Here is a 23146-nt window from a genome sequence, read left to right on the forward strand (position 1 = left end):
GTACTGTAAATCCCAAGACAAGTACTATGTGACCCATACCAGGTTTCCAATCCAATGCCTTGAGCTGAGACGAAGCTAGGAAGAAAAAAAAAAAAAAAAAAAAAAAAAATATATATATATATATATATATACACAGTATATATATGTTATTTGTGGTTTCCATTGAAGTAAGAAGAAATTAAAGGATGAAGACAGTCAATTCTTATTCTTATTCAATAAAAACAATTAATATAAAACCATTACATCTAGAAATATGACAATATTTCCACTTGAGCCTTTAGTCACACAGTCCTAGTAAGACGTGCGGATAAAACAAAGGCTCTGTCTGGCCATCTGGTAGACTGAGCTGAGAGGAACCATTGCTCTTACTCCGAGCCAATTCTGTACTTGCAGAGTAATGTCAGCAGATGCCACTGACAGAATGAAATGTGATGCTTGTGCTTATGACATGTTTTCCACCATTTGACATTGTAGTCTGATGCGTAACATATCTGGGAGTGTTCAGCACAAGTGGACAGTTGGAAATTTTCAAAACGCGGGGTAGGTCAGCCAGCCGGTCGGGCCGAGTTTAGGTGCGGTGAGATACCTCTTCCCCAATGATGAACACAGATGTTATTTAATTCATTTTCTGAACATGCTGATAAACGGCAAAGAGATGCGTCTATTTTATCCCAGGAGCATCTGAAATGTCGTTTTGTGACACACGAACACACAAACAAATGAAACCATAAACTCCTGCGAAACCAAAATGAATAATTGAAGAACAAGTGAATAAGAGTGAGGGGAAAAAAAAACAAACAAACAACAGGAACAGAAAGAGAGCAAACCGGGCTTTGTGTGTATACATCGCTCTTGCATTTTTCCTCCTTCCTTCCTCCTCTTCTGTCCCCTCTTCAACACTCCTCCAATCCTTTCTCCGCCTCCCTCCTCTCATCTTCTGAGACTGTAATCACTGGGCTTACACTTCACTGTCACTCCTCAATGCCAGCGTGAGCGTGCGCACATGTGTTGTGCCAGTGTATGTGTGCGCGCCTGCGTGTACTGTACGCACGTGTGTACAGTATGTGCGCGTTTGTTCGTTTTGGGTGTGGGTGAACACATGCATTTCACACATGTTTCTGTGCTTGCAGGCACGCACATACATGGTGGTCCACCCCCCAGCGTGTGTGCGTGCGTGTATGCGTGCGTGTGTGTGTGTGTGTGTGAGTGAGTGTGGGCTGAGATTGTTGCTTATTTGATAACCATTGAATCCAGGTTGGCTAGCATCTTTAAGCTGTTATATAAGCGCATATATATATATATATATATATAAATATCTTTCTCAAAAAGACGTTAATAGGTTTGTATTCTGACTCGAATTAAATGTAAATATGTTGCTTCATAATCTGATATTTCCTGTTAAAAAAGGATATTGGAGATGAGTGATATCAGCAACAGGATGTTTTGTTTTGTTTTGTTTTGTTTTGTTGTTTGGCAGGTTTGAACGTTATCAGCTGTATTTTATTTTAGATGGGATCTTTACAGGACGTGTGCTTCGTGGTTAATGAAGACGGCAACAGTTACTAGTTTCCAGGCAGGAAATGAAATGACATTTTGAATTAGTTACAGAATTTTTTTTTAGCATAGGTTGAAAATTTATTTTCTTTTTTTTTCTTTTTGGAAACAAAATATATATATCTTATGTTTTTTGTACTCAGGAAGAAGATGATGCTGGGTTGTAAACATGGATGTAAACAATGTTTACAAACATAAACAAAGTTTTTCGGAAAGTAAAAAAAAAAAAAGTTTTATGAGGCAGGACATTTTGTCAGACCTCAATGATAGACACAATCTGATTTGTTGAGTGTCTATACCGAAAGTGTTTCAGTCGTTCATCTCATGTGCATCTATCAGACCAGATACGTTACCATATTAATCAGTTCCTCTACTACAGGCTGCCTAAAGGCTCGTGATTTACTCACTACTCACTCATGAGTTTGTAAACGTGGCCTGAAGTGTATTTTCCTGAATAAAACTGGGTCTGTGTTTGGGGAAATGTCACTATTTCTTTTGCTGTATATCGAACAACAATGACTACTGATTACTACTAATATGACGTCTCTACTGAAAGAAGCAGCTATAAAACTGGCAAACGTTTACACTGTTCCTTGCATTGTGTTGATTTCTGAAATGAACTGTTTTACCTTTTTAATCAGATAATCTATTCATCCATCAGGGAAGATGCTTGACGACACCAATGATCCTGTTATACCTGCAATGCTTTTTTTTACGCCCACTGGGTGCATCTACATACTGTACTTTGTTTGTCACTGTGTGTGTGTGTGTGTGTGTGTGTGTGTGTGTGTGTGTGTGTGTGTGTGTGTGTGTGTGTGTGTGTGATCTGAGCGGATTTTCATCAAACTGAAAATGACACGTCTCGCCACAGTATTTTGACATTTTCACGTTTAGCTCAATGGTCCAAAGTGGGTTGCCACATTATTAGGTCATAATGAAAAGGTGTATATGCAGTTGGATTTTAAGAATAACTCCTCATTATCTCTCTCTCTCTCTTTCTCTCTCTGTCTCTCTCTCTCTCTCTCTCTCTCTCTCTCTCTCTCTCTCTCCGTTGCTTCAGATCACCAGAAGCTGGAGCGAGAGGCTCGGATCTGTCGCCTGTTGAAACACCCCAACATTGGTGAGGATGTGTCTTTCTATTTTTGCTCCTCTTACCTCCAGCCTCAGATTCACACACAGCTTGTTTTGATTTTGCATTTCCACAGCTTTTTATGAAGTGAGATCAGTTTGTTAGTGTATGAAATTTTTATCATATTATCATAGAAATGTAGTAGCAGCAATAGACGTCGCGTAATATACAAATTTAACTTAATATCCATCTATTTCGGTCGGTGAAGTCGACCCATTTGTTGCCAGAACCCCCTACCATACTGTAAATACACACTCAGTAAACACTCAGTTATTATGACTTCCTGTGGTTTCTACCCCACGCACACTCTCACTCCCCCCTTTCTTTATCCTCCTAGTTAAAATGCAGCTGTGTTATTCTGTGTTATTCAGAAATGGTGGAACCAAGGATGGATGCATTTTAAACCCACCATCAAATAGTTGATAGTTTCCAGCGATACAGAGACACGGGACTGTTAATAACACGCATTTAAAATAATGATAAATACACATTTATCCCTCAATCTGTTTATCTGTCTCTTCCAGTTCGTCTTCATGACAGTATATCGGAGGAGGGCTTCCACTACCTCCTGTTTGACTTGTAAGTCATCCTCCTCTCCCCTCCTCTCCTCTCCTCCTCTCCTCTCCTCTCCTCTCCTCTCCTCTCCTCTCCTCTCTCTCCTTCCTCTCCTCTCCCCTCCTCTCCTCTCCTCTCCTCTCCTCTCCCACCTACACCTCAATTCCCCACCCTTCCCTACATATACAGTTACATAACTCTCTCATATATTTGCCCCCTCCCCTCACAACCACCACCACCCACGCCCTCAAACATCTATCTCTCGGCAATTCCCTCTAGTTTCCATGGTAACGATTTGATGGGAAGCGGGAAGAAAGGGGTGAGGATAAGAAGGGTGGGTGGGGGGGAGGATAAGAAAGGTGGGGGGGGGTGCCACAGGAAACAAGTAACGAAGAAGGAATCCTTGCCTTGCAGCCTTTATACCCCACCCACCCCCACCTCCTCCTTCAAATCCAAAAACCCCAGTTTTAATAAATGTGTGTGTGTTTGTGTGTGTGTGTGTGTGTGTGTGTGTGTGTGTGTGTGCGTGCGTGCGTGCGCAGGGTGACCGGAGGTGAACTGTTTGAGGACATCGTAGCCAGAGAGTATTACAGCGAGGCCGACGCCAGGTAGGAGCGCAGGCTTCACTCCTGTATGTGCGACGGGGCTTCTCCTTGTCCTTAAATGGTCTGTGTCTTCTGTTGTGTTCTCCTGTCGGTTGTTCTTTATGTAGCTGTGCATGTTCTTCCTTTTTCTCCTTCTTCTTCTTCTTCTCCTCTCCTCACTCTCCTCTTTTTACTTCTACACTCTGCCGTACATGGTCTTTTCTTTTCCCCTGTTCCTGCACCTCTCGTCCTTCCACTGCATATTTTCTTCTTCTTTGCTTATTTTTTCTTCCTCTGTTCTTTTCATGTTTGTTTTTCCTCTTCTGTCTTCTGTTGCTTTTTCTCATCTTTTCTGATAGCCGTTCTCCTAACTTCACCAACTGTACCTCCACTTTTCATCGACACACTACCTCAGTCACAACTCCTCTTCTTCACTGTTTCCCTTCCTCCTTCACATCAGTGCCACAATACTTCGCCTCTCACACTGACGCAGGAGTTACATCTTAAGGTTTGACCTATATAGGTTTAAAAGACCAAATCAGACTTTTTGAAAATCAGCTTTTCAAATCTGCAGAGTGTGGTGACAATAAAAATCCCAGTCTAAGTAAAACTGACATCGAATGGTTGTTAAGAGTCTTCGAGTAGGTGCCTAGTTCGAATTCAAAGTGCGGTGCATTTTAATAGATGGACAAGTGATTCCTGCAAGTGCTAAACAAGCTACTATAAACTTTGTATCTGGGGAAAAAAAAGGGTATTAAGTTGTGGAAACATAGTCACTAAAACAATATTGCATTATCGATACAGAATTTGTAACGGTATCAACAAACTCTTACCGGTCAAACCTTCTGTCAGTGTCTTTTAAATGAAATAATTTCACTCAAACAGTGATTGTTAAAAACAGGTGTGTAAGCAAAACAAAACCAATGGCCCTGCACACCTGTAGTGTTTGTATGTATGTGAACAGCCCCCCCTCCTTCTTCTCCTTCTTTTCTTCTCTTGATTTTCATTCAGCCCTCTCCTCTACCTGTCTCTTATACACATCTCACTTTGGCGGAAGAGGAAATGGAGTTGGGGGTGATGGTGGACAGACAGCAGGCTGAGAGAAGAGTGAGAGAGATACTTGAAAAAAATGGCAGTTGTGATGTGGGTGTTCGTCCATTCAGCAGCAACATTAAAAGTTTAACTGAATCGTCTCGTGTTGTAGAAACAGCTGTCTTCAGCCCTGGCTTCTATTCTGAAGCTGTTTGACTTGTGTGAACTCGAGTAATCTGAGCAACCAGTTTGCATTACATTTTAATCTAAAAAGTCTTAAATATCTGAAGAAAGAATGAAGTTATTGTTTGTCCAGATGTCTCAATGTGGTCATGAGAAAATCCAATTTTATGGAAAAACGTCAACTAACCACCGAGCCACTGTTTCCTTCAGTCAGTGCAATAAGCTCAATCACCAGTTAGAACAAACCCGATATGGCTTATTTTTGTCAGTGTTTACCTGGTATGTTGGGTGCCTGATTAGCTCATAGGATGGACTGGATGTAGATTAGTATTGATCCAGTTTCAACAAAATATTCAGGGAAATGTTAGTTTGACTGGAGGCCAGCCACTGCTGCTTCGCCTCGCAGCAGCAGCAGCAACGGGTGGCTGCGAGTCCCGCCTGTCACTCACAGTGAAAAGGTCATATCTCACAGTGTTGTGTAATCTGTTTTCTCTAATATAAACCTGCAAATCCTTCTAGAAAATATGAAAAAAATAATGTGTGTTTGATGGTATAAACAAAAACAAATTAAATTTGAAATGTAACAGTCCACTCTCATGACCTTTCTAACACAGTCGCAGGTACCGTCATGCCTCAATGCCTCACTGTTATTTAAAGTTTGTTGCTGCTCTCTGTTCCCTCACTAGGGTTTTTGTTGATGCTTCAAGCACTGAAAGAATTTGTGTAAAAGACAAATGCCAGATATACTCAAATTATTTCTGCACTTTATCATAAACAATGTAAATCAATGCAGATTTGATTGTAGACTTCCTCGTGTGGGAAATCTCCTCCCATACAAAGCTTCAGTTTGATGCAGCTCATTTTGAGTGATAGTTTCATATTTGTAATCTGCATTAAATGTCAAAATATGTGGTTACATATAGAAAAAAATCCCCTTTCCATGCCGACAGCATATCTGAGGCAGCCAGAGAGAGATGCATAATATAGAAATCTGACTTCCAGTCACAGAATTTCCTTTCTGATGGATGACTCAAGCTGTTTAAGAAATAAACTGGCAGCGCTGCATCCTACAGCATAGCAGAAGGAAACGCATTTACACACACACACACATGTAAACCAAATGAATAGGTGTGCTGCTCCTTCAAAGAAAGCGAGAGAGAGAGAGAGAGAGAGTGAGTGAGTGAGTGTGTGTGTGTGTGTGTGTGTGTGTCTCAGTTATATCAGTTGCAGCTCTGTTGTGCTGTTTACTTGTCATAAAACTTCATTTAAAAAGTGATAACTGTCTCTAGTTCAATATAATGTGTTGACATATGTTGAGGTTTTCACCGGTCTTATTTATTATTATTTGAAACACGATGGTGTTTAATATTAAAGCTCTGCCATTAATCTTCAGAGACTTTTTGCTTCCCTGCACCTTGGAGGATAAACTTTCAGCTGTCTCTTTGTTAGTCACTTAAATCATTAGTGATGTTTTTAAAAAACAATCGGCTGGCTTATTCTGCTGTCGCTTGCATCAATTTTGCGAATGATTGAGCTGTTCATTTTGCCCGTTCATCTGCAGGGCACTAAGCAGGACAGTTGTGTTGTCGGAAGGAGGTTTGTCTGCCAGCAACTTTCTCTTCATGTCCGATGCAGAGAAGCTTCTGTTTTGGCTTTGGTCCAGTAACAAAAAACTAAAGTGACGCAAAAGATGTGAATGTTTCATCAACTGCTCAGTGTATCCAGCCTGTTACTGGTTTTGTTTTATGTTTGCTAAATGCAGAGTGTTATTTATTTATTTTATTTTTATTTTTTTGAGAACTGTACTCAAGAACTTGTACACCTGTCTGACCTTGGGAGTGAAGACAATTTGTATGGTGTGGTGTGGTGTGGTGTGGTGTGGTGTGGTGTGTGTGTGTGTGTGTGTGTGTGTGTGTGTGTGTGTGTGTGTGTGTGTGTGTGTGTGTGTCGGCTGCCATGTACCTTCTGGATGTTGCAGTACTAATAACTGCTTAATCTAAACCCCCTAGTGATTGCTGCTTTTCCCACCCATCTTGTTCTCACTCCTGGCTCAGACACACACACACACACACACACACACACACAGAAACACACTTTCCTTTCCCCTCCCTTCTGAATGTCAGTCATCCAGGCCAGACCTTCCCCCCCTCCACCCTCACTCCCTTGGAGACCAGCAAGAAGTGGGACTTTAATTAGCTACAATAATTAGTCTCACACACATACACACACACTCTCTCTCTCATGCACTCACACAGACCCTAAACGGTGCTGCATCATACCTTGTCACCCCCTGTCAGACTCTATCAGAGTTTCTCTTCAGCGGCTGTTAGGAGCAGAACCTGGGAGTGAATTACAGCTGAAGCTGAATCCACTCAGGAGCAGATTCACAAACAGTCCCAGAAACACAGCAGCTTTTAGCACCAGTCAGCCGATCCCTGACAGATCCGTCCGAGTCTTTATCTACGATACGTAGGGGCTGATCAGGGCGGTGAGACTCGACTCGTTCAGTCTGTGTCTGTCTGACATCCAGGCGAACCTGCTGATTTTTAACCCCTTCTTCATGCCGTGACGTCTTTCAGAGCACAAACACTGCAGACAGACTTGTCACCTGTCCAGCACGCTTGCTGTTAAACCAGACGTCGCCACGGCTACACTGAGCCCAAGGATGAAAGAGTGAGCTGCAGCCTCGAAATAACTTTTAAAAACACACAAATCACAGATCGAAGTGTCTCACACGGACAGAGGCTCCGCACTGACAGCAGCACCAACCCGGGGATGAGACACAACAGATCCATTTTACCTGTTTGCACGTCGGCTAGCAGTTCCCTCGTTCTTTACTGTGTGTGTGCTCTATAAGTGCACGTGATGACATCACTCCCTGCAGTTGTGTGTGTCCTCTCTGAACAGAGAGGCAGTGGCTGGCAGTGTAAAAGGAGTCCATCACCTTTTTTTTTAGTGGGTTTACCAGCATTTATAAGACCCTAAAATTTTGTGTAAAAGGAGTATAGTTTTCGAGTTTCCATGCTGAAGTATTATTGTTGTTTGTACTTGTACGTATTGAAAGCGTATGCAGACATATGAGAGGGAGAGAAGGTGCCCTCTCTTGACATGCAGACTGGCTCTGTGTTTGATTTTCCTCCCAGTATCACTTTACTCTCCTGCAGAGAACAGTGAGACATTGTGGCTCAAAGTGCTGAGCAACTCACATTTCTTGGCCAGCGTGATGAGGGCTGCACTTTTTTTTCCCCCTCTTTGTCCACACCAGGAGTTCATGAACAGACGAGTCCTTTAAGAATGACATAATGGGTTTAGGGCAGCGAGAGAGAGTTCATGCACACGGGAGTGGGATGGATGTGCTCTCCTATTTCTACATCTTATAAACCAGGGGTCACTGCCAGGTCAGGGCGTGTGTGCATGTATGCATATCTGTAAACTTAAGAGCAGGAGTCAGCGCCAGGAACCGGACCAGGCGGTGTGTATAATGGAGCGTGGGGTCGGTCACGGTGAAGAAATGAAGCAGAGAGGTGTGTTACTCTCTGCGGATCTCAGCCGCTTTTCTGACTAAGTCGTAGGACGTGACCTTCCTGGAAGAATAAAACACAAGATGGGGAGTGGACAATGATATCACCTATGATATCTAGTAATAACTATGTGACCCAGGCAAAGGTTTTGCCTCGCCTTCACACCCATCTGTGCTTTCCTACATTTAGTCCTTTAATATTTGGTGAGTTACTACAAATAGTTGCTTTTCTTTTCCTTATTTACTCATCTATCCATCCATACATGCAGCTTTAAAGACGCTTGAGTACAGTTAGATGTGAGGGGTAGATATACACTGTTAGATAGTTTTTGAAAGAATGAGTGAGTAGATTTGGGAGAGACATTGTGAAAGGATGTATGAGACAAGAGGATAACGTTTGTTGTGGATTGGTGCAGATGAGGGACTGCTTCATTTGTGGGCTTTCTCTGAATCTGCTGTCATTTGTTGCCCTGAAGGAGCAGATGCATCTGGTGAACTGGTCAGTTATATGGAGCTGGCTCTGCTTTCTTTACTCCATCAGTGCACAAAGGATCTCTTGCTCACTTTGCATCATTGTTTGCCCAGTTAGGGCTGGTCTTAGACGACAGAATGAAGCTATAGGTCCTGACATCACAACCTAGCCATTAGTGTTGCAAAAAGAGTAAATAATTATAGTTTGACAGTTGTTATAAGTTGATAAACTGGGTTTAATGTTCTGTTAAAGTTGGCTCAGGATAAGACGTCCAGTCTAAGGTGAAAGAGTAACTGATTCCAGCTTAAAAAGCCCCCACAGGTTAAAAGTTTAAAGTATGGTGCACCCATCAGTGATGCAGGGTATGGTCAGGAATTGTAAGTGCACGTAGCATAATATCACAGGCTGAAGTACTCTACATCTCAGGTTAAACCAGTGGAGGTCAGCACAAACAAAATCTTCATCTGCATTCAGCTGCTCTTTAAGGTTCAAGGTCAGGAAATGAAAGAAAGTCCTCAGAAATGATATAAAACAAATGTACTTTTGATGCTGAAGGAGTCTCATATTATAAGCTGTGTGTGTGCATGTAATGTGTGTGTGTTTATGAGCGTGCATGTACGTGTATCTCTCTCATTCTCTCTCTCAGTCCTCCCACTCACTAGACACTGTGTGGGTGTGGATCCTGCAGGCTGCTTGTCTCCTTGCGCCTGCTATTAGTCACATATTCTGCACATTACACTCTCTCATTGCACCAAGCCTGCATATACACACATTAAAATGCACACACACACACACACACACACACACACACACACACAAACACACACACACACACATACACACATACACAATAGTCAGGTAGGTGCGTGTATCTCTTTATAGCGCTCACACACTGATGTGTTTTCCTTTTAGTGATGGAAAAATAGCCTGGCATCAGCCCACCAGTCTTCTATGATTCAGTCTCCTCCTGTACATAAGTGTTCCACTTCTTTCATGTATTCTTATCTCTCTTTGCACTTCTGAGCCGTCCTATCTTCTCTTTCACAATCTTTCTTTTTTTTTTCTTTTGGTTTCCTCCTCTCCTCTCCTCTCCTCTCCTCTCCTCTCCTCTCCTCTCCTCTCCTCTGTCAGTGTTGTTGTGATTTTTGTCAGGCAGACTCTTCTGCTGTTGCTGCTCTTGTCTCTCATCATGTTTGAAAAAGCAAAACGAAACGTTTTTGTCTCCTCCACCCGCATTCACCCTCCCGTCCCTCCCCCTTCCAACATCTCTATCTGCATCAATCTCCTCCTCCTCCTCCTCCTCCGCCTCCTCCTCTCTCCTCTCTTCCGTCTGGTTTCTGTTCCCTCCTCCTCCTTCGCTCCTCTGACACCTCTGTCACCTCCTCTAACCTAACCTGTAATTTCCTCATGTTTAATTTTGTCTTATTCATTTCACATTTGCCCTGCTCGTCACTCTGTTCACCTCTTTCTTCTTCCTTCACCCTCCTCCCATCCATTTCTCCACCTTCATCCCTCCCTCTGTACATCCCCACGGTCCATCCTCCTCCCCTCCCTCCACCCCTCCACCCTCCACCGTCCCTCCTCTCTCTGTTTTGTCTTCACAGTCACTGTATCCATCAGATTCTAGAAAGTGTCCATCACATTCACCAACATGACATAGTGCACAGAGACCTGAAGGTTAGTAAATGTAGAGGAGCATCTGCATCCCCCACCCTTCCCCCCTCACCTCCCCTTTCCCCACAACCTTTGCCTGCTTCCTTTCCTTCTTCCGACCCTTCCTTCCTTCCTCCTCCGTCTCGTCTGTTCGTGTCGTTCCTGTCTGATGTCCGCCTGTCCGACTTGTCTCTCGGTATGCTCTCATGTTTCCTATTTGCTTTTTTATTGTATTGGATTCTGATTTTAATTGAGGACGCCTGCCCTGCCTCACCCACCCTCACCCTCCCTACTCCACCTGCCCTCCCACTCCTCCTCTTTTCAGTCATCTTACAAACACTACACGACGAAAGCTCCTGTTGCACTGACTGACAACCCGATCAATCAATGAATGAGTCTTGTGTACACACACACACACACACACACACACACACACACGGTCACCGCCAGTGAGAGCACACAACCTTCTGCAGGTGTAATAAATATCCAGTGTTTGCACATGCCCATACAACCCATCAATTTCTCCCACTAGACTAATTAAAAAAAATCCACAGTTATATTTACTGTGTAGTTCATTGATTTTTTTCCCTCCTCCCTCCTCCGCTCTCTCTGGCTTTGAATTGTTTATTTTATTGTATCGATCCCTGTATTTTCAAGACAGCCTCATTCAACAGCGAGTGCGTCTTTATAGAAGGAGACCTCGAGCTGAAAAGAAAAACCACAACAAATTAACCGTGATGCGTTTAAAGCAAAACAGATTTGTTATGTCTGAAGATATTCTTCTGCATGTCTTCTTAGCTGGTGGTTTGATAATTATCTTTAGTCCTGAATTATACCTCAGAATCGTCAGTCAGTCAAAACCCAAACCAGCGTTGTCATAATAAACCCTCAAGACGGGATCTCGATCAAAGGTCGGGTCACTGTGACCTCACAAGACATAATTTTTACTATAACTCAATAAATCACACGCTAATTATGACAGAAAACCTTTTTTATTAAATTCCTTCAAAGTCTTCATGACAGACTGTGAAAGGAGAACACTGGAGAACTGTAAACAAACGTAGCTCATATCAGATCACATACAAAAACACAGAAACACATATGTTGTCTTACAGTTGGTATACATGGCTGCAAGGCATCTAAAGTTCAGAGATTTCTATTCTGGATCAAAGTGACGACACTGACTTTGTTTTACTCATATGATGTTATATACACAAAGGGTGATGAGGATGGATCTTAAAATACAGCAGACATTGGGTGTGATATCCACAGCAGGACCAGCCCGCGCTGCTAACGAACACAGGAACGTTTGGGATGAGCTCCTTCTATTGAGCAACAGACAAACACACACACACACGCACACACACACACACACACACACACACACACACATACACACACACACACACACACACACTTCATAGATGGAAGTCGTTTTAGCTTCGACCGCACATTTACAGACACCTGCAACCACGTGCTCATGTTGGCTTCTAGTGATCACTCAACACACACAGCTCTTAGTATTCGGGCTGTAGATGTGACCTGCCAGGTATTTATTCATTGGGAGACCTTTAGAAACAAGACACAGGATTCTAATTTATAGCCCTGAACTTTACAGCCATGCCAGTCCATCTTTCTCTCTCTCGCCCACTCTCTCTCTCTCTCTCTCTCTCTTTTTCTGTTTCTGTTTCTGTCTCTCCCTCTCTCTTGTTTCTCTCATGTTATAATATTTCGCAGACAGGCCACGCTCCTGCGTTATTGCAGCCTATTACTGTTAGTCGGCCCTCGAGGTCCTGTATGTTTGTTAGATTAAAACTGCCCTCTATTAACGGTTCAGTATCTGATACTAGTTCACTGATGATTCTTTGTTTCACATCTTCAGTTCCTTTAAAAACTCTTGAATTTAATTTACAAAGATATTAAAGGAGCTATTTGTAAGTTTTGCTGCTGCTACATAGCTAACGTTAGCAGTTGTTTACTTACCAGTCGAGAAGACACGTTGCCTTAAAATTTAAGTTCATCTTCGTCATTTGAAGGTACAGGGAACTTTTATAATACTGGCACTTTTATAATAGAGGCATTTTTCCAAATCTATAACTAAAATATTTTTGTGTTGTACTGTGGAATTACATAAAGCATCAGATGACAAGTTAAAAATCTACACAGTTTATTCAGACTTCCAGGATGGAGGAGGTTTTCTTCTGCTAGATGCAAGTGAAATCGAGATGGCCACGTAAATAATGCAAGCGTCAAGGCGTGCAATCAATAATCCACGTGGATGTGGTTGCCATGGCAATCTGTGAACTATTGTGTAAAGGTGAAAACAGAAAAATCCCACAAACATCAACTGTGTGTTCGTGGTCGAGGCTTCGCTTGGAGCTGCGCTTATAATTTTTTAATGGGAGCATAACACATCCCACCACTACTTCACAATAAACGCTCTCTCTTAGTTATTTTAAAACTTCTGGTGTTTTTCTCCCCAAAGCAAACGCATTCGCAAGTGTGACCGTTTTTTGTTTTTTTTTACTTTGGAAAAAAAAAAAGAATCTATCTAATCTATCACAGTGCTGTGAAAAATCAATACTGTCACAGTCGTAGCATCACATACACCCTTTATACACTGTGTGTGTGTGCGTGTTTGCATTTTTTGACAGGCTCACACACACACACACGGAGAGGGACACTCCTTCATCGGTCCTCACACTCCTCCTTTTCAGCAACACACAGGTCGACAGGCGTCTGCTCTCTCGTCTCTAACTGGTCGATCTGACTAATGACCTGTCAGTCAGCAGCGGCACAGACGTTTTTCATATTCAGACCTTTTTTTTCTGTCTGTGACAAAACAATTCACAGCTGTTCAGAACCAAGTGTTTGAACCAGGAAATAAATGAAATGAGAAAGAAAAACACAACGATGACATGAATCTATTAATAATAGTTTCCTCTACTTTTATGACGTTAGGACCTTGGTTTTTATGAAACACTGATAACAGTAAAGGTGTTTTTGTGATAACTTGTTATTTAATTACTTTGCATCACTTTAATGGGACAAGTAATAATAAGTCTTAATAAATAATAAGTAGCAATTAATTTCTTTCGCCTGTTTTATTCACAGTGAGTTTTCCAAAGAAAAATCAATATTGTATTTTACCTTCAAGTTGCAATATTACGTCTAATCCTGAAGTTGGATTTTTCTTTTTTTACTTCTCTACCTCAATCAGTGATTCGTTATTTCACAAAAAGTTTTATTTCAGCTTGTTGTTGTTCACAGTTGAAATAACAAACTTTTATTCGATTTCTTTCAGCAGCACAATTTTTTTTTTATAACACACACAAACAAACAAACAAACAAACCTCAGTCTGAACTTGATGAATTTTGACCTAGTCACTGCACAGGAAGCAGACATGCACGGTCAGGCTTTTATCATCACACAACGCAAAATCCCCAACTGCACAGGTGTGTGTGTGTGTGTGTGTGTGTGTGTGTGTGTGTGTGTGTATGAAGCTCATAGCTGTACCAAGACAATGCACATGGCCCTACACACACATTTATCTGTTGTCTGTCTCGTCATATATATATATATTTATATATATGTGTATATATATATATATATATATATATATATGTGTGTGTGTGTGTGTACTGTATATATCTTGTTCCCTGCTCAGATATATATCCTACTTACTCTACAGAGACTCACACCTCAGTCGCCCCTCGGCATTCTTCACACAGTTTTTGACTTTTGGTTTTTTATTTTTAGTGTCGGGAAGCTAAGTGACATCAGAGTGACAGCTCTTGTCAGCAGAGGCCAGCTCGGCTGGCAGTAGACATGGAGTTGATCCCAGACACATCTTTTAAATGTTATTAATTGCACAATGACTCACTCCTTCCCTTACCTCCTTCATCAACGCCTTCTGTGCCCCCCTTCCCATGGCCAGCCACATTCTCATACACTCTCCCATCACCAAAGGCCTGCTGGCTAACACATGGAGGAAGCTGGTGTATCCAGAATCCACCTGCAACTGAAGAGTAAAATGTGTTTCTTAGATGAGTGTGTCTGCGGATACACTCATCTACGAAGAATAGAGTTCATAGGATGAAGAATGTAGAATATATCCATTGGTTAGTTGCAGAATAAATTCACTCAGAGGAATCTTCTGTTGCAGAGCACCCACACCCCCGGCTACAGCAGTACAGTGGTTGATGACACCCGGTGCATCGCAGGGTGTTCAGCTGCACGCACAGAACACGTTTTTACACTCAGATCATCTTTTATATGAGAAGCTCAACACAGAAAAACCAAGAAGCACACAGTCCATCATTGCACTGTGATGCGCATCATAGAAGACGTTGGTCTTGGCTTTTGGCTGCAGTGGTCAGCTAACCTAGCCTGTGTAGCTAAGTAGTTGCTAACTAGTTGGAATCTTTGATTGTCACAGCAGTGGGTGTGTGCTCAGCTGACGCCAGTAAGAGGTGAACGCTTGGCAACAGAAGAGCTCTTTGAACCCTCTGTTCTACCCCTCATACCCCCCCACCACACCTTCCCTCCCTCCCCTCTCCTCCCCAAACCCCTGGCCTGTGCACGGGATTGTAGCGCTGCTCAGACTAACATGCGCCCCCTCCTCCCCCCTTGGTGTTTGCATGCAGTCATTGCATCCAGCAGATCCTGGAGGCGGTGCTTCACTGCCATCAAATGGGCGTGGTGCACCGGGACCTGAAGGTGAGTGACGGGTGATCACCCTGCTGTCCCATGAAAGTGTGCTTATACATCTGTGTGTGTGTGTGTGTGTGTGTGTGTGTGTGTGTGTTATTTGTGTAGTCTGTGTATGTATAATAAGTTCATGAGAAACTGTCTGTGATGCTGTGTAATGTCATTTCCACACAATAGCTGGTTTGTACGATCAGAAAGCCGTTTAGAGTCAGGCCACAGCTCCTCTTCCCACCCACAGCTATAACGCTCCTTACAGCTTTGTGGCGATCACAATGACACTGTCAAACACCACCTCCGACCGTCCTCTGGCTCTGCCACACACACATACACACACAGCCTCCAGCTCTGTTCCTGTTGTGTAAACACCACTCTCCCACCAGTCCGGGGAGATTTCAAGCTCACGCTGGGTGACCAATACCTCCGCTTCAGAACTCTTTTTGGAACGGGATCCAGTTGTGTCGATGGATCCGTGTAAGAAGGCCCCCGGGAGGAAAGTTAATCTGACCTGTGCTTCGTTTACTTGTCAGAGACAGACTAGTAAATGAGACTATTGATTATCAGACACCCTGTGTGTTTTTGATTGCCACTATAGATCAGTTAATGACCGTCGCTGGTCCAAACGTCGCAGTTCACGTTCTGTAAACGGCCATCAATTAACTTTGTTTATACTGGCTTGACCGGCTGGCAGCACAGTCTTTTTTAGGCTTGGAAACTGAGAGCCAGTTACTAATTTTGTTCTGGTTTCTCCGAACTGTGGGATTGCTTAATAGAAAATCTTTTGTAGATGTCTATACGTATGTCGTATGGTTCATAAGAAGGATTTTTACTGAGTTTGAAACATGGCCTTGGTTAATCTGATTGCTGCAAATTAACAACTGATCTGTAAGTTTCTTAAATTTAGCTTAAGGCAGTGCTTCTGGAAACGTTTCCTCCAAACCACAGATATGAGCAGTGTGCGACTGAGCGTCTACACAGATAGAAATCAAACTGTTTCCCCTTCTCTTAGCTGTCTTGTCTTGTCTCGTCTTATCTTATCGTGTCTTGTACGTTGTGGGGTTTTTTTTTGTATGTGCATGCGTTCATGTCGCATCTTCTAATGATGCACCTCTTCAATGCAAATGTCAGTCCCAGCATTCCAGCAAAGGCGTGTTGTGTTTATCAGAACTGTTGTGGCCATTTCTTTATTTAGCCGACACGCCGATCTGGTTTCACACCCAAGCGTCGTGGAGCATTTCATGCAATAGGTCATAGTGTGATGACTGAGGACAGCCTGGGTGACAAGAGCCCTCAAATTAGAAATTTGGGTTATGGCAAATGAGATGACAACACGGTCGACAGATTTATATGTGCCAGAGAAAAAGACCAAATCATTGCACAGAGCAGATACTACTTTTTTTTTTTGGCATATCAGAAATGAAAATTATATTGTTTTTCATTATGTCAATCTGAAAGACAGTCTGACACAAGTAATGGCTATAATGAAACAGAGATACACAATACTTTACACATTACATATACATTTAGTCTTATTTACTTGAACCTTTGGTCAGATAATTTCCTTTTAAAGTTTTCCACATTTAAACTGTATTTTATGCTACCAACATGTTAGATTTTGTAGAAAATCTCCAATAGAGTGTTATTGTAGGTATTTTCTGTCAGGTGTCCGGTTGGGAGTGGCATCATAAAATATCCCTTGAAGCGCCCCTTTATGTCAGGGTAAAATTTCTCCACACTTCAGCAGTTCTGCTTAAATTGGAGGTCCAGATCTCTTCCGCTTTCTCTTAAGGAATTAGTCAGGAATGCCGTTGCAGCTCCAGGTCCTCCAAAAGTCAGAGCAATAGAAAGGAGGAGAGGAAGCTGGGAGTCGTTCCACTTGAAACACCCACTCATGACCTGCTCTAGAATACAGCTCTCTCTGTCCTCCGTGCACCCTCCCTCAGTGTGCTCAGCTGTGTGTGTCTAAAGTGTACACGAGTGCTGAGGAGATGGAGAGGGAAGGAGCGCTTATGTCAGGACATGATGGCGATAGCTGCTGTTATGTCTGAGCTCGTGGCCTGGATGTTTTGCATTGTGTTTGTGCACCTTTTTGATGGAAGCGCATGCTTCATCAGAATTTCCACCCACATCCGTTTTCACGGATTATCTTACTGCTGCAGTGTTGGCAAGTTCGAACTCTCCCGTTTACAAAAGCGTAAAGCCTAACCAAGTGGTAGAGCTGGGAAGATGTGATGACACGAGGTAGGCACAGAGCCTCAGGATTACTGGTTCGCTCACTCACAGTCTCTCTCTCTCTTGCTCAATTCCGTCTCTTTTACTTATGTGCTCAAAAGCTACAAAAGCTCACTTTTAAGTATCTGCGCTTTAAATACACAGTATTCAGTTGCCTCTCAACAAATGAGCTGAGGGGAGAGAGCAGGGGGAGGATGGCAGAGGATGCAAAGACACGCTGCTGCAATGCAGGGGAGGCAGTGACAGAAATGCAGCCTAAATATAATGTCCTCATTCTCTCCACACATGCTGTAAGTTTGCATAGTGGTGCACTTCAGGAAACAGCTACGCTAGCTAATTAGAAGAGAAAGAAGACTTGTGTAAGTGACATTAAAGGGACTTACTTTAATCCCTGAAAGACATGAGAAAAGTTCTTGCGTGTAACAACACTCAGTGGGCCTCTGTGCAATTAATGAAAGTCCTCAGTGATATGCACATCAGTCTGAGTGCAAGGCTATTAAAGATTAACACTTGTCAAATGCCCCAAAACCAGAATGCATTTATTTGTTTCTATATAATGTTGCACTGGAGTTCAGTGTCGAGGTAAGACTGGAAAATCTAGGATTGTTAAACCGAGCCGATTTCTGGCTTTCTACATATTGATATATGGTTTACCTTGTTAGCTTAGCCGTCTTCCAAAGCACTCAACTCTAACTTTAAGACTTGTGTAATGTGTGGGTAACCTTGTTTGCTAGCTGGTTGATGTTCCAACATCATCAATACCGCTGTCACAGGGTTTTATTATTATGTTTGTTTTGGACATTTTACTTGTCGTTCAGAATCGTCAGTTGCTTTTAACAGAGGCAACGATAAAGTGAGATAGGAGAGAGAGAGAGAGAGAGAGAGAGACGCGGAGGGAGAAAGTGAGAGAGCAGGGGCCAGTGGGGATAGCAGCCCATTATTAGAGCCCTCCTCTGACAGAGAATAATGAGGCTGGTTGCATTATCTGGGCCACAGAGATGGAGCCTATAGACCACAGCACACCACATGAGGCCAGCACAAAAAAGCACTGCAGACTGACTCTGCTGAAATGCGGACTAACTTTCATTGTATAGCTTTTATGTGTTCGTGCCAGTTATTAGAATTAAATCTGTGTCTGTGTTTACCAGTGTGTGTCTGTGTGTACGTACTGAAAACAGTGTAAACCCCGTTGCAGACCTGCAGACGTGCATGCATAGCCATCTACTTCCAGCTCTTCCCCCAATAGGACAGTGTACATGTTTTGTTTGCCAATCCTTCATTTCAAAATGTTTGGTAACCTTATTTCTCTCCTCTTTCCCCTCTGTAGCCAGAGAACCTGCTGCTGGCAAGCAAATGTAAGAACGCCGCAGTGAAGCTGGCCGACTTTGGCCTGGCCATCGAGGTGCAGGGCGATCAGCAGGCCTGGTTTGGTACGTGCAGCAGACACAGGAGTGTGTTTACCTAAAGCTTTAAAGGGATTCATAATTTAACGGCAGAGAAGAGTTATGGAGTAACTTCGGAGGATTCATTTGACAGTGAGAAGGTTGTGTACTCAAAGGTTTCAGTTCCTTACTAACTTCAAGTTATTGCTTCAATTATTCCTAGTGCGCTCCCTCTTGTGGTCATTGAGGAGTTGTAAAGATGTGTGCACCATATTATAAACACTTAACTGATTCACTGTTTAATGTCCCATGTTTTACACTTTTCTTTTTTCTTTCGATTTTCTCTAAATGAAATTCATGTTTCACCTGATGGTGAGTCAGGATTTTTCTGAGGAAACCGCAAATTGAAAAGCTTTAATCACTACTGCAGCACATCAGTCAGTGGCACAGTGGTAAAATGGAGGTTTAGTTGAATACTGATGTCAATAGTATTATGTTACCACTTAAATGTCCAATATTTTACACTTTTCCTGTGTTTTATTTGAAGTGTTGATCCATGAGAAGATATAATTGTGGTTTTACGAATCAAAAACCATCTCAGTGTAGTTGTACATCTCCTCTCTCAGGCTTCTCCCTGGAGCTCTAGTAACAACAGGTCGCTGAGCCAATCAGAAGAGAGGAGGCTCTGAGCCTCTCTTCTGATTGGCTGTTTTCTGAGCGATAGAATAGAAATATAGCACACACTCAAGAGAAACCGAATCCTGCCAGGTTGGATGGTGGGTCCAGGTGGGGCGGGGCTTGGGGCATGGCTGAGAGCGGTGACTGCGTTGTTGTGACATCACAAAGTTACAGAAGTCCTGATGCCTCGTTTTGAGACAGTTTCTGAATACAGGCTGAGTGTGTTTGATACTTTCACAGTATTAATATAGAACCTTTATAATCAAAAAAGACAAAAACATGGAAATCTCACTTTATACAATATGGGAGCTTTAATGTAATTTTTTTTATCAGGCAGGAAAATGTCTTTGAACATAAAGGTCAAGAGCACTGCAGCTTTTTGTTCTTACATGAAGGTTAATAAGCAAAGAAAAAAACTAAAAAGGTAAATGGGACGACACCGTCAGTCTCAGATTGAGGCATGTTTCCATGTCTCACCTGGATTCTCTACCACAAATGTCAGTCCCTATCAGTGTTGATTTGCGAGTCCTTCACGATCGACTGGCCTGAAAGCCTCAAATCTGTCTTTAAGATCTCAGTCCACTGTGTGGATGGATTGGTCTTAGTTTGCTGAAGATTATCTTGCTTTCTATACAAGCTGATCCAAGGATAGCAGGATAACATGTCAATCAATACTCTGTGTGTGTTTGTGTGTGTGTGTGTGTGTGTGTGTGTGTGTGTGTGTGTGTGTGTGTGTGTGTGTGTGTTTTTACTGTAGGATTTGCTGGCACACCGGGGTACCTGTCCCCTGAGGTATTGAGGAAGGAGGCATATGGCAAACCTGTGGACATCTGGGCCTGCGGTGAGTTGTGCAGAGAGACACACACATTTCCTAAGTAACTACACACACACAAAAAAGAAACACACTGAAACATGTTTTCTAACAAATCATGCATTTGTTTTGTGTGTGTGTGTGTGTGTGTGTGTGTGTGTGTGTGTGTGTGTGTGTGTGTGTGTGTGTCCATATGTGTTTTTGTGTGTGTCTCAGGGGTGATCCTCTATATCCTGCTGGTGGGTTACCCTCCTTTCTGGGACGAGGACCAGCACAAGCTGTACCAGCAGATCAAGGCTGGGGCTTACGATGTGAGTCTCCCCTCCTCTCCTCCTCTCCTCTCCCCTCCTCTCCTCTCCTCTCCTCTCCTCTCCTCTCCTCTCCTCTCATCCCCCAACCCCCCTGCTATAATGCCCTCCCCTCTCCTCCCACTGCCCTGGTTCCTTTTTGGCAGCGCTTACATAACTCAGTCACCTCATTCATATTTCAGGGGGTGCGAGAGAGAGAGCCTCACCTTAGTTCACATTCAACTCCATGCCAAATAGAGAGAGAGAGAGAGAGAGAGAGAGAGAGAGAGAGAGAGAGACTCTGGCAGTGATTGTGGGCTCACAGGGCAAAGACCTTGACATTTATACCTAGACACAACAGGACCTGATGGGTTTAGAGTCTCTTAACAAATTGCTGGGGGGCTGTGCTTGGACTGACCCTGTGATATTGTAGGAAAACAAGCCCACGGGGGGGGAGGGGGGCACAACTGATTAAATGTTGAGAGCACATGCACTGGCAACATCCTGGGTTCACATCTGATATCCCCTCCCTCTCTCTGCCCACAGGATGTGTGTTCATAGTAAAGCTATTCAACAATAAAATGCTAAGTAATAATTCAGCTTCAATATGAGAGATATTAAAAACTCATCAGACACTGTCGCCATCAGGTAGTTGACACTTTGGAAAAAGGCAGTGCAACTTGTCTCGACTTTGTTTCTGGACAAATGTCAAATTAAAAATTGTTTTAAAAATACACGCAGACATTAAAAATATGTTGTCTTTGGATTTTGGGACTTTTAAAGACACACAAGTGAAGCGCAGCGATACACATGAAGACTTTGGATGTCCCGTCAGTGAATATGAAGATATGTGGTCCTGTTTGTCTCTGCAGTTCCCTTCCCCAGAGTGGGACACAGTCACTCCAGAGGCCAAAAACCTGATCAACCAGATGCTGACCATCAACCCAGCCAAGAGGATCAATGCTCAGGAGGCCCTCAAGCACCCATGGGTCTGCGTAAGTGTCCCCTGCTTGAGAAAGGGTTTTTGTTTTTTTGCACGTCTTGTCACACTGCTAAATTTAATGGTCAAACTAATTTTCCTCTCGTTTTTTTTATTCCTCCCCTTCCTAAACCTCCCTCTTCACCCTCCTCCTGCTCTTCCTTTTCCCAGCAACGATCCACAGTGGCGTCTATGATGCACAGACAGGAGACCGTGGAGTGCCTGAAGAAATTCAATGCCAGGAGGAAACTCAAGGTCTGTTTGCGAGCTCACCCTCTCCCACATCTTCCTCTACTGCTCTAATACAGGATGAAATAATCCTGTCCTCAGCTTTATTCTACCATATCTTTCCCATTGTTTCGGGGTCACCAAGTGGTATTTGCAATAATTTAAAATCAGATCAAAAGCACTCAAGGTATAATTATCTGCTAAGTGGCCTGAAATATAAAATATAACATTTATTTAATGGAGATGGTGCTTTCTTTTACTGACTCCTACCTTTCCCACATGCGCCGTTCCCTTTCTACACAGACATTTTGTGTGGATGCAACAGCTTAGCCAGTGGAGCGTGTCACCGTTACCCCGCCGCGTTTGGCCAGTCTTGGCATGGCTCACATACCGGCACATGGGAAACTGGAAGCATAAACACAGGTGGCTGCGGGCAAATGTCAGACCATTCAGCCAACATGCCATCAGCATGAACCAATTGTCCCTGGCTTTTCACCTTTTAAAAGAAACGGACGGCGGCAAGGTTAGACGTTTAAAAAAAAAAGAAAGAAAAAAAATCAAAGCATACAGTAAAGAAACAACACAGAAGCTCAAACACATCAAAACATATCAGCTTGTACGTGCTAAACCTGTTTTGAAAATGTTTAAATGAATAAAAAAATCTTAGGAAATGTTATAAAATGACTAATAAAAATAGACAGAACATGATGAGAGAACGTGCGTATGACAAAAACACCTTTTGATGAATCAACTGGAATGATATCGAATGTTACAGACTGACAGACTCTGAAACTATAAAGGTATCTGAATGTGATATTTGTCTTGACATGGGCTGAAAGGATCTGACTGGAGCTGCTGTAACATCTGCTGCTGGGACATCGTCTCCGCTCCCACGTTTAAACCCACATTCGTTAGTTTACTTCATTGCAGCTCCACTGCTCTGTTCTGTAGGAAAACTGGCTTTGCTATAGTTATAGTGGAGTCATTTTAGCTATTTAGCTATTAAGTATATTATCATCCTCCACAGCTCTTAAATACGATGGTCTATTTGCAACTCAGTGCCATTTTTATAGCCCTATAAAAAGTTATCAGCTCTAGTTTTAAATGATCTCTCCAGAGAGAAAAGTGTCAAGATTAGCTGCTTTACTCATCTCCCCTC

The 23146-nt window shown here is 42.8% G+C and overlaps 1 protein-coding gene across 9 annotated transcripts in view; it reads left to right on the forward strand.

The window, feature by feature from the left end:
• camk2b1 (calcium/calmodulin-dependent protein kinase (CaM kinase) II beta 1) overlaps positions 1–23146 on the forward strand; it is a 69189-nt gene that overhangs the window by 12867 nt on the left and 33176 nt on the right. For 5 of the 9 annotated variants that reach the window (XM_087176858.1, XM_023417149.2, XM_023417151.2 and 2 more), the window contains exons 3-11: positions 2615–2674; positions 3208–3262; positions 3781–3846; positions 15330–15402; positions 18950–19052; positions 20440–20523; positions 20710–20804; positions 21653–21775; positions 21931–22014. In XM_087176858.1, the coding sequence (XP_087032984.1) occupies positions 2615–2674; positions 3208–3262; positions 3781–3846; positions 15330–15402; positions 18950–19052; positions 20440–20523; positions 20710–20804; positions 21653–21775; positions 21931–22014 (743 nt within the window). Of the gene's footprint in view, positions 1–2614; positions 2675–3207; positions 3263–3780; positions 3847–10633; positions 10707–15329; positions 15403–18949; positions 19053–20439; positions 20524–20709; positions 20805–21652; positions 21776–21930; positions 22015–23146 lie in introns of all 9 variants that reach the window. The other 4 variants (XM_023417150.2, XM_087176856.1, XM_023417147.2 and 1 more) reach the window with 1 other exon arrangement.

This window comes from Seriola lalandi, unplaced genomic scaffold (genome assembly GCF_002814215.2).
Source record: "Seriola lalandi dorsalis isolate HSWRI2012SDOR001 ecotype SW California unplaced genomic scaffold, Sedor1 jcf7180002054572, whole genome shotgun sequence".
NCBI lineage: Eukaryota > Metazoa > Chordata > Actinopteri > Carangiformes > Carangidae > Seriola > Seriola lalandi.